Source organism: Mesoplodon bidens, assembly GCF_964165515.1.
Source record: "Mesoplodon bidens genome assembly, chromosome: 16".
NCBI classification, from domain to species: Eukaryota; Metazoa; Chordata; class Mammalia; order Artiodactyla; family Ziphiidae; genus Mesoplodon; species Mesoplodon bidens.
This window is the reverse complement of record NC_138173.1, coordinates 48,993,644-49,006,572: the sequence shown is the minus strand read 5'-3', so window position 1 is coordinate 49,006,572 and position 12,929 is coordinate 48,993,644. Positions and strand designations below refer to the sequence as shown.

At 33.9% G+C, this 12,929-nt stretch overlaps 1 protein-coding gene across 9 annotated transcripts in view; it reads right to left on the bottom strand.

The window, feature by feature from the left end:
• The window catches only part of OXR1 (oxidation resistance 1), a 445,571-nt gene that overhangs the window by 32,848 nt on the left and 399,794 nt on the right, over nucleotides 1-12,929 (bottom strand). For 7 of the 9 annotated variants that reach the window (XM_081258120.1, XM_081258119.1, XM_081258121.1 and 4 more), the window contains one exon: nucleotides 11,571-11,733. In XM_081258120.1, the coding sequence (XP_081114246.1) occupies nucleotides 11,571-11,733 (163 nt within the window). Of the gene's footprint in view, nucleotides 1-227; nucleotides 419-11,570; nucleotides 11,734-12,929 lie in introns of those variants that run through there. The other 2 variants (XM_081258126.1, XM_081258127.1) reach the window with 2 other exon arrangements.

Genomic DNA, 12,929 nt, shown 5'->3' with positions numbered 1-12,929 from the left:
ACCAAAACACTTTCACAAACCAAAATTACAGTCCCTTATTCATTTCCTTTTTGAAGATATTTATGATTAGCAGAAATAGCTTAAACTAAGGTACGCTTTTATAATCATACAATTTTGTATTCTATAAATATTCTCTATACTTAAACTTTTAAATTATACAATTTTGCAGAGTGTCACCATAAAAAGACTAATAAATATAGAAATTGAAATCATCAACTAAGATTTACCAGAGTATATTTTTGATTAATTGGTTGATGTCTTCTCCCCTTTTTCCCATACCAGAGACGAGACATTTCCTTTCCAGGGCAAATTAAGTTACATCAAATCTCCTAAGAACTGTTTTAAAAAGCATTCTTCCTCTGTCAAAAATACATTTCTAGCACAAGAGCCCTACTACAGTGACAAAACAGTTTGCTGGAGACAAAGATTTGATTGACAAGACAGAGAGCTAATCACTAAGTAGTATCCATTGCAAAGACAGTCCTGAGTGGAGACTGTAAAGCTGGGGAGGGAAGAGAGGATTTCCCATGTTTAAGTTTGGTTGCACTGTACCCAAATGTGCAGAGAAAGGACTCAAAAACTTAAAGATACAGAGCATGTATTTCCAAATACCACTACACTAAGAAATATACTAAAAATAACCCAGTCATAAAAAAGTAATTAGTACAGTTTCCAGAGTCCCTCCCAAAGTACACAAATGATTTCAATTAACATATTACTATTTGCTCATACAGTCATAAAATTCTGTTCCTCATTTACATCTAAGAGTTCTATAAAATTTCATCTTACATGTATTTTTTAAGCAGTAAAACATCCTTTGAGGACCCTTCAATCCTCAAACTTTTAGAATGACTATGTAAATATGAAGCCAATCTACTACAAATAAATCCTATACAGATATTCAGTGTGACCTGAAAATTCCTTTTAGTATTTACACAGTCCATTTTTAAACTGCATTTTCTAACATCTAGTTTCTTGAAAAAGTACTTATATTTACTATGCCTATGTATATACTTCACTAACCAGGGGTATCCTGAATATAAGTGAATTTTTAAGATTAAATATTATTATGACTATAAATACCTAGATTACCTCAATTTTAACTAGAATATGAATGCCATATGATACACTGACTATTTCTTCCATTTTAAGCTAAGACTGCTCCTCCCCCTTTACCTTGTTGTGTGTACGCACAAAGCTGTGCACACAATGCCACCCTTCACACACACACAGCTACCTTTCTAGTATACACAACGCTGCACCATACCCACACCCCCCCATCTCCTTCCTGCACATTCCACAATGTGTATGCACAAGACACAGCACACCCCCTGATGAATATCCACCCTGCCATGCCACTCATACCAGTCACCCCCCTTACTCCCCCACCAGCTCCACCACACTTACCCTAAGATCTCTCTCTCACAGTCCCTCGTAGGCACACTATACCCATCTCCACACCAGCTTTACAATACAGGGTTCAATTATATACATAGTGAACTGTGGTCACCAACCCCCATCCCTGCACTCCCTCTGCACACACCAACAGCATTAAATAATCTGGTGGTGGTGGGGCGCTCTTTTGAAAACCTATCATTACTTCCAGCCGGACTTTCTAGAATTAGAAATATTATATGCGTACCAAAATGTGGTTTAAATGAGATTTAAAAAAATATACACACATGCACCACACAAAGGACAGCCTATTTCGCTGGTTGTCTTACTCAGCATACATCTCCACACCTTCTTCCTAATACAGTTTTGATTTTGCTAAGGTATCTTTTCAGCCATGTGTTTCTGAGAAGGCTGGCTCCATGCCTAGACAGGATGGGTTCTTAAAGATCTAAACCAGTGACTCTAAAATTTTAGCCTACACCAGAATCACTTGGAACATTTATTAAAACAGAATACTGGGCTCCAAAACCAGTTTCTGATAAGCAGACTGCAATGGAGCCTGAGAATGTGTATTTTTTAATGTTTTTTTGTTTTGGCTGCGCTGCAGCTTGTGGTATTTTAGTTTCCTGAGCAGGGATCGAACCTGGGCCCTTGGCAGTGAGAGCACAGAGTCCCAACCACTGGACCATCAGGGAATTCCCTGTACTTTTTAAACAAATTCATAGGTACTGTTGCTGCTGGTTGTGGTCTAGGGACCACACTTTGAAAAACAACTAAACTACAATGAGATATCACTTCACACTGGTCAGAATGGCTATTATCAAAAAGACAAGATATAACAAGCATTGGCGAGAATATGGAGAAAAGGGAAACCCTTGTGCACTATTGGTGGGATTGTAAATAGGTATAACTACCATGGAAAACAGTATATTTTTTGAGGTTCCCCCCAAAATTAAAACTAGAACTACCATATGATCTAGCAATTCCACTCCTGGGTATTTATCTGAAGAATGAAAACACAAATTTTAAAAGATACATGCACTGCCATGTTCACTGCAGCATTATTTACAATAGCCAAGATATGGGAACAACCTAAGTGTCCATCAATGGATGAATGGATGAAGAAAATGTGGTATAGATACACAGTGGAATACTACGTAGGCAAAAAAAAAAAAAAAAGGAAAAGATTGAAATCTTGCCATCTGAGACAACATGGACAGACCCTGAGTTCATTAGCTAAGTGAAATAAGTCAGACAGAGAAAGACAAATATCATATGACCTCATTTATATGTGGAATTTAAAACAACAACAAAAAATGAAGCTCACAGATACAGAAAACAGATTGGTGGTTGCCGGGGGTGGGGGTGGCATTGGGGAGGGCAAAATGAGTGAAGGGGGTTCAAAGGTACAAACCTCTAATTATAAAATAAGTCATGAGGATATAATATATAGCATGGTGAATATAGTTAATAATACTGCATTACATATTTGAAAGCTGCTAAGAGAATAAATAGATCTTAAAAGTCTTTATCACAAAAAAGATTAACTAGACTTACTGTGGTGATCACTTCACAATATATACAAATATCAAATCATAATGCTGTATACCTGAAACTAATATGTTATATGTTATTTATACCTCAATTGAAAAAGAAAAATCAACTGGTCTAAGCTACTTTAAGTGTGATTTTCTGTTTCTTGAAGCCAAATGTTTCCATTTAATAAATACAATACCTACCTAGCAGACATAAAATGAGCTCAGTAAATCTCCTTCTTGCCCTTTCTTTTTTCATAATACTCAGAAAACATAATGCTAGGTCATTTAAATTTGTCTAGACACCCCAGGGCTTGAAGCAGATGTCAATTTAGCATTAAAAATGTAAAATGACAGGCTATAAAATAAAGCACTTTTAAAAACATAACCAGCTTAATTAAGGTCGAACATAATCTGTTCTCATAATTCACATATTCAACTTAATGTTTTTTCCTTTACTTTCTTTATCAGGGCTGAAATTACTGAATTACCTTATATCTGATATCCTCTAAGTTGGAGTGGTCTACTAGAAGCAATAATACATTATCTACCCTACTCAATATTTAAAGTAATATTTTAATTTTTAAAATCATAAAATAGCCTGTCATTCATTCATCCCTTCTCACAATATCAATTAGACATTTTGTGCTTTAATAGAAATTTTATAGTCTATAGCTTTTGGCTAGTAACTGAGATAGATTATTAATAGGGAAAGCAAAGCATTGGTTCAATACTTTCCTCAGGTAATTAACATCAGTAATAGTCAAAACAGACCATAATGACTCTTGGGTGCTAAATGCTAATATGAAAAAACGTAATAGCCTAGAACTAGAGACCTACTTTACAGCACAGTGCCTATAATAATACTGTACTGTATACTTGAAAATTTGCTGAGAAGGTAAATCTTATGTTAAGTGTTCTTATTACAAAATAATAACTATAAAGAGGGGAGAAGAAACTTCTGGAGATGATGAATGTTCACAGCATAGATTGTGGTGATGGCTGCATGGATATATACTTGTCTCCAAACTCATCAAGTTGTATATATTAAATATGCACAGCTTTTTGTATATCAATCATACCTCAGTAAAGAGGTTTAAAAATACTCAATATAGAAATATTATATAAGACAATTTGTATTAACTCATAAATTCTAATTGTTTTTAATGCTTTTGATTTATCAGTCTTTCAGATTTACTAAATTTCTTTGGCATTATGATTTGTAATCCTATGTGATTAGATCAATGTAAAAAAAAAGTATATTCTTCTTTAATTGCTTTTATCTGAGAAATGTGACCTCTACTTAGTGACTCAGAGATAGAGACTACTTTCATTTTGAACAAAATCAATTCTGTATGGATTTTGCAGGCTAGGCTAAGAGATCAGGAATTTTGTTTTATATATTGACTCAATTTTAATTTTGGCATTACTTGTGCTTTAATTTAAAAAACAAAACAAAACAAAAAAACAACCCATGTGTTTAAGAAAATGAACACCAGAATACTCATTGTCTGGCAGCTTAAGAAGTAAAACATTAACCAAACAATTGAAGCCTCCTGATACTGGTGCTTCTTAGAAGTTGCAGCAATACCAAACTGTTAGTCCTCTCTGAGAAACCTAATAAACAACCACGGTAATAACTCTACTTAATTAGTGACAACTAAGAAAACAGAACTGATTCCACATGATGATTACCATATCCTAGTGGAAAACCAAATCAATAAGGATATAATATGATAAATTTTATAGCCTAAATTGCTAAGATTAGGTTAAATATATTAAGTTTATATAATTAAAATGGAGAACACTAAAAATTAATGTCAAAATGGGAATATCCTATAAATGATTTACAAAATTATCTATGCCAGAAAGCAGATTCTAAAATACTTGGAATAACTACAAAACCTTTGTACAGGTTTATTTAATAAGCAGTCAATATATTTATATTTACTCTCACTTAAATGAAAGCTTTGATTATTTGAGAAAATGTGAGTAATGTCAAGCACCTAAAAATAAACAAGTCGTATCAGAAACCAAACACTGAATGGAACATATTTTTATCAATACCTTGGCAAGTGTAAGAAGAAGTAAACCAGAGTAATCTTCTAATATCAATCAATGCTTTTAAGAATGAAAAGCACTAATACATTATATAATTTACTATGGGCATATAATTTTAGTAAATCCATATTTTAAAATTTAATCAACAAGGATAAACCTGGGGATACAATCTTAGTAAACTTGTATTTTAAAATTTAACCAACAAACATAAGCCTGGGAGGTAAACTTTTAAATAAATCAATTAAAGCTAATTTAATAAAGTCAATTTCTTAGTTGTTTTGACCACTGGATGTTTTAATTAGTAGGTCTGGAGTATGAGAGATACTGCACTACAAGTGGTATAAAATTAACTTTAGAGATGAAAAAAAATTGAAAATTTTTTCTGCCAGCTCTTATCCCAAAAGGAGTGGAATGTCAACCCAAAGGAAGTGGTACAACAAGCAATTTTAACTTCAAAAGTTCTAATTTTGAGGCATGTCATCAAGCAGCAAGACTGGTATACTCAACACATGTGACAAGGTGAAACCTAAAACTTTCAGAGGATTCTAGTAGAGTGTCTATTGAAGCTGGTATTTGGGGTCGAGGGTAATAAAGCCTGAGGGGTGCAGTTATGTGCCATGGTACCTGGTGATAGGATAAAACTGATCTGTATTACTGTAGCATCATTTTTATTTCATGATAAGAATTTTTAAAGTTTTTTAGGTACATCAGATAAATTAAGAAGATAAATGCAAAATTCACATGAACCTTAAAAATAAAACAGGCTTCAAAGATATTTCAGGCTTACTGTGGTAGGCACTGCTTTAGACTATACCATTGGACACCTGGGTACTTGTCAAGTACATCAAACTTGAAAGCGCATTTGATAGATAAGTTCAAGAGGCATAGATCAATTAAAAAAAAAAGTATGGAAGGCCTGGTATATTTCTTGATTTCCCTTTCCTTGTAGTGCCTCTGAGTACATAAGGTGATAGGAGTCCTTTGGTATGTAAGGGAGCTATGCCTGAAGTAACTATGTCAGGATTGCTACTATTGATAAGAAATCTTTTAAAAAATCAAAGCATAAAATGATTAAAGAAACTTTCTCTACAGTGAAGCAAATTTATGTTTTTGGTGTGCAGATGCAACACCAAAATAAGGGGAATATTTTGAAAATGTTTTATACATTGTAATTTGCATGACAGACACTTGAAAATTAAAGTATATTATGACCAATATAGCCTGAAAGTATCTTTTGTCTTAGCATTATATATGTTTAACACAACACCCAAAGTGGTGGCTTGGGGTAGTACAGTAGTTATTCCACCTCTACTGTACAATGTAATCACCTGAGGAGCTTTAAAAGAATACTGATAAGTAGGTCCTACCCCAGGGGTTCTGATTTAACTGCTCCGAGGTGACCCTGAGTCTTAAGATTTTTGAAAGCTCCCCCAGATGATTCAAAGGTTCTGCCTAGGTTGAGAACTTGGTGTGGTAAAAGAGTATAGTCTCTGAATTACAGATTAACCACTTTGAGGATTTTAGCTAAAATTAAGCCTAAGAAACAAGCTTAGAGAAATTATCTGTAAAATAAAGATAATAGTCTATGATTAAGTGGGTTGCACTAGATCTAAATATTGATTTATAGGAAATTCAAGGCAGAAGAACATGTCAGTAAGACTGTTGGGATGTGATCAGCAAAATCCAGACTACGGGACATTCTACAGGAAAAATATGATTTCTTAAAAGCTAAAATTACAAGGTAAAAAAGCAAAGCGAGCAAAACAAATGGAGGGAGAACCTACATCTACAGAGAATTAAGAGACGTTTTAACTAATCGAAACATCTAAACCTTAGTTGGATGCTGATTCAAACAGCAAACAGTAAAAATACATTCATATTACGTGTATTTGAAACAGTTTTATCACATTTGAAGAAATGTGAACTGGGGGAAAGGAAGGATTACAGATAAAATAAGTTGAGAAAGCTGAGTGGCACATGCAAATTCACTATACTATTAATCCCTATATTTGTGTATTAATCAAATCAAAGCACAATCATCAGCAAACAGTAGGGGTCAAAATAGGCATCTTTTCCCACCTTTACCTGACACTGCTGAAATGCCATTAGTGTACTTTCCTTTTCAGTGAACATCCATAAAAACACTCCCCATCAAAAAAGCAAGTAATATTTCTCACAAAACTGCAAAGGCCCACATAAAATATTATCCTCAGTAAAAATGCTCTACTGACTTCTTGCACTGAATACGGGCAGAAACCAGAAGACTCTACAACTGTTCCTTTTCAGTCTCAAGGTAGGGTTTTAAACTACCAATAGCAGAAGAATTCATAATTAAGAAACTCAAGACAGTATGGTTAAAAAAGAAACAACGTTGAGGTAAGCTGATGTTTTATGCTAACTATATTTATATTGACTAATGACTAAACTAGAAGAATAGAGAGTACATATTAAATAACACCAATCTGTTACACATCCTGAGTTACATGTATAGTATTTTTAGATTCTTTCTCCCAATATTCAGGAATCTTAGTTCTAATGCACCGTAAGGGGTTCTTACTCCTGACAATCTTAAAGTTTAGCTGTCTTTCCTCTTTGCTAGTAAAGGTAGGTTTCTGCTGCTCTCACTTCTCTCTGGAATTCACTGTACAAATCTCTAATGCTGCTCTCCTTTTTTTCCTTTTCTCATCATTTCTAATTCTTGAATTCCAACCTTTTCTAATTATCTTCAGTAGAACTGACTTTCAATGTGCACATTTGGGATCTGAAATTGTTTCAAATATTATAGAATTTTTCTTGCTATAAAAGGTGCACATTTTAGTAATTTGGGGTGCCACAGTTAATGAATCCTTTTAGGGTAATGATGAGGATAGTGTAAGATCAAAGAAGAGTTACTAAAGTCAAACAGAAGTACCAGGGAAAATAATCCTGGTAGAGGATTAAAAAGGAAGATAATAATAATAAATAATAATATTTAATTATATTTAAATATTAATATCTGATAATAAATTTTCATATTATCATAGTATATAGGAAAAATACGTTGTTACTAATGTGCACTGGAAGGAAGAACAAAGACAAATGGATTAAACTTACAAAGGTATGTTTCTTTAAACTCACTAAGAGAAAGAACTTTCTAACAGAACTGTCCTAAACTGAAAAGTACTGCCCTTTGAGGTAATAAGTTTCTTATCACTAAATATGTTACAGCAGAACCAAGAATAGTGTAAAATGTAAAATGAGAGAGGCTGAAATGTCAACTTCCAACTTCCAGAGTCCATGGCTTTATGACAAAATATTTACCAGAAGTGACGTAAGAACTTATTTTAGGATACAGATCAATTTTTTTTTTTTTTTTTTTGCCGTACGTGGGCCTCTCACTGTTGTGCCCTCTCCCGCTGCGGAGCACAGGCTCCGGACGCGCAGGCTCAGCAGCCATGGCTCACGGGCCCAGCCGCTCCGCGGCATGTGGGATCCTCCCGGACCGGGGCACGAACCCATGTCCCCTGCATCGGCAGGCGGACTCTCAACCACTGCGCCACCGGGGAAGCCCAGATCAATTTTTAATAAGTACAAGTTTCATTATTTATTTTAATCTATGTCCAAGTTTATTCATTAATGCTGTAAGTATTTATCGAGGATGAATTATATGCCTGTACTGCTCTTAGCTCTGCAGATAGTGTATGAAACCCATAAAACCCTGCCCTCATGCCACTTACAGAGGTAGGGGGACAGGAAGGAAACAGAAGAGAAGTAGTAGAGGAGGTGAGTTTATCATATGCAAAAGTTTCCCCAATGTATAAATTTCATGTTAGCATGAAATAAATTCATAATAAATTCATCCTAAATTCTAAGTCACCTCTTCTCCGGTCATAGGTAGAAATTTTGAATTACTCTTATTTTATATATGTCTCTAGTCAAATTCCTTTTTTAAAAAACAAACTTTTAACATTTAAAATACTTTTTATGTCATTTTACATTTCTTCAAACCCATAGAATGTACAACACCAAGAGTGAGCCCTAAGGTAAACAACAGACTTTTGATGGGAAAAAAAAAAAAAGCAACAACAACTTTTTAGGTACTTAGTAGCTATCAGGCACTAGAGCAACACTATACAAGAGAAATACAATGCAAGACATATGCAATTACAAATTTTTTAGTGGACACATGAAAAAAAGGAAAAAAAAAAGTTAAATCAATTTTAATATATTTACTTCACCCAATATATCCAAAATATCATTTCAACATAATCAATATAAAAATTAATGATATCTTACATTTTTTCTTTCAATTCTAAATCTTTAAAATCCAGTATATATTTTATATTTACAGATTATCTCTATTTGGACTAGCCACATTTCACGTGCTCTACAGCTACAAGAGGCTGGGGGCTACTGTATCTACAGGAATTAGTATATTTTAACTACATCTCAATGCAAACATCAAATTTCATAGGAAATACCTGAAGTTACTTAGATCATATTTAGATTTCATGAAATTTATAGTTGAAAGAATAGATTCATATATCCAAGTTGTTCCAAACATATTTAAACGTCATCCAATACTGAATCAAGTATCAGTTTTTACATTTAAATTATTTAAAAGTAAATAGAATTAAAACTTCAATTCCTTAGTTGCATTAGCCATGTTTCAAGTACTCGATAGCCACGTCACTAGTGGCTACTATTTAGATAGTGCAACAAAACGTTTCTAGACAATGCAGCAAAAGAAGTTTTTAAAATTAAATTTTTTATCATCCATCTTCTTTTTATTTGAATCAATTCTAGTTGAAAACAAGTGAGGAGACTTTTTTTTCTTTAGAAATCATAACCTGCAGAGTCTTCCACAAGAACTGAGGCAGTTCCTTTGAATCAAAATGTCAATACTCAACAAAATAATAATAAGTCTATTATTTCCAAAGTTAAGTATTCCAATCCCAAAGGAGAGAAAACTCTCAGCTCCCTTACTTGATTGAAAATATTGCCATCCACCTTGCCACCCAAGTTAGAAACTTTACCATTACCTAATTGCCACTAAATCCTGTCTTATTAGCTAGGTAATACATTTTTTAAAAACTTTATTTTATCCCCTTCCACTCTACCTTCCTTCTATTGTTACTACCTTTGATCACCTGGGCTATTTAAAAAGTATCCTAAAGCTAATTTTAAATACATAGGGATTATTTTGTACATGTGAACATCCATGTAAATCATCACCAAGAATAAAATACAGACCATCTCCAGTACTCTATATAAAGTTCCCTCCTGCCCCTAGCCAAGCCCTGAACTCCCAGAAACAGGTAGTCTGGTGGACTTTTGACTAGTTTTGCCCTTATGAATTTTATGTAAATGGAATTATACAGTATATAGTCTTTTATGTCTGGCTTGGCTTCTTTTATTAAACTGTTATCTTTGAGACTCATCCATGTTGTTGTTACCAACAGAACCTTTTATTGCTATATTATTTGGAATTATATAAAATTCTGAAATTTATTTATCCAGTCTCCGGCTGACAGGCATTCAGATTGTTTCCAGTTTGCGGCTATTGTGAATAAAGCTGGTAAGAAGATTAATAATGTTGGTTTAAATATTAAAATAACTCAAAATAAATGCTCAAAATATGTTAAACTCTTTTCCTCCATTATGTTGTAGTCACAGTAGAAACTGATGCTGTATACACCACACAGAATGGACTTAGGCACACACAAAATCACGTTTGCATTTTAAACAAAAGACATGCCATGTATACCTTCAATCATTATACATGTTAAGTACATACACAATACATTCATCACATAAACGACTGCAAACATTAACACCACATGGATAACAAAATTTGATTCAGTGTATTATCACATTTTAGCATCTGCTTTGTATTTTCTAATGCACAAAGAGATTAATCCAGGCAACCATAACAAGAGAGAAACCGGATACTGTCATCTTATCAATCCCATGAGACAAAGCATGTAAAAACATACTACGTAATATTAAAAGATGGATCTAAGAGGGGTTATAAGAAGTTGATTAGTGTTAATCTGACCATTTAGACAAGCTCAGTAAATTTGAGCACATAAAACTTTCATTACTTAGTAAAATTAGCATCAGCTTATTTCCCTAGCATTACTGCTAAACTGATGCCAAGATAATGCTTTATGAGCTTATTAGAAAGGAGTGCTAATTTGCATGAATGAGTTAAATAACTGCTGTACTGACTCCATGCAGGAGATAACATTAAAACAAATCAGAAAAAAACCACAAAAATCAAATCAGATCTGAAATAAGTATGTTATGAAAATTAGTATAACAACAGTTAATATTATTCTAAAGTTTACTCAAAAAACGGCATTTTATTGCTACAGGTTGCTTCTCTAGTATTTTAAAGCAAAAGGAAAATGACAAATAGGAATAAACCAAAGTTACTAATCAGATTTATTCAATAAACATGTATATACATGGACAGTGAACCTTTAAAAAATTACTCTTTTGTACAAAGATCACTTGTACTTTGCCTGTAACTACTATAAAACTATAAAATCACACAAAGCAAAAAGATAAATGAAATCTTCACATTTTTCCCCTTACCTCCCATTCTCTAGCTGCTGCTTCATTAGTAGAATCCTCATTTGTTTCAGATTCTTCAATCTTTTTTACTACTATAAATCCAGGTTCTCTGGTATATTCACCAGTATCTTCTGCATATATTTCTGGACTCCACTGAATGAAGAAGGCATACAAGTGGTCTGTCCTGTTAGAACAAGCGATTATTAATAATAGACCTAGTATCTGTGCTGTTAGCTAGAATTTAAAAACTATATTTGTTAAATATTTTCACAAAACTCGAAGACTTAAAATATACAAAATATATACCATGCTTTATTTAAAAATAAAACAAAGCCCACTACCAGGAAGACATTAACTTAAATTTTTTTGGCTGTGTTCTGTCAAGCTCTGAGAAAACTACATTAGGATTTTCTTTAGCATGGTTTTGACAAGCTCAGATGCTGTCCACAGTAATGTTTCTTTTCTTTAAAGGAACTTAGTAATGGGAAGGAAAACTGAACCCACCATTTTGACCTCATTCACACCAAATGATCTAATTATCTAAAATATAAGTAAACAACTAACTAATTACCTATTTTGAAACCTGGACATTATACAGATTTTTTCCAAGTTAACAGAAATTTAGTATGTTTAACTTTTAAATACCAGGAACACACAGTGTATTATTGGCTCAGGGATGATCCAACCTTTTTAACTCTCTTGTTCCCCTTTTCAATTTTGTTTACTAGAGTAAAGCCTAAATCCCGGACAAACATTATTTGAGGGTCAGCAACACATTTCAAATATGTATGTTTTGTTGGCTTTAATTAGCATGGATAATTGGAAAGTGATTACAAAACTCTCCACTAGCACATACCAATCAATAACCACTGTTCTGGAAATTGTTTCTAATTTAATAAAATTTTTTAGTAATGTCATTTCTTATGTGGCAACTAACACTTTAAAAAGGTATTAAGGGGCTTCCCTGGTGGTGCAGTGGTTGAGAGTCCGCCTGCCGATGCAGGGGACACGGGTTTGTGCCCTGGTCCGGGAAGATCCCACATGCCGCGGAGCGGCTGGGCCCGTGAGCCATGGCCGCTGGGCCTGCGTGTCCGGAGCCTGCGTGTCCGCGACGGGAGAGGCCACAACAGTGAGAGGCCTGCGTACCGCGCAAAAACAAACAAACAAACAAACAAAAGATCACCGAGCTTTGGGAATTCCCTGGTAGTCCAGTGGTTAGGACTCAGTGCTTTCACTGCCATGGCCCAGGTTCAACCCCTGATCAGGGAACTAAGATCCTTCAAGCTGCATGACATGGCCAAAAATTGTAATAAAAAAATAAATAAAATGGTAAATTTAAAAAAAAAAAAAAAAGGTATTAAGTATCATCTTTCAGATAGT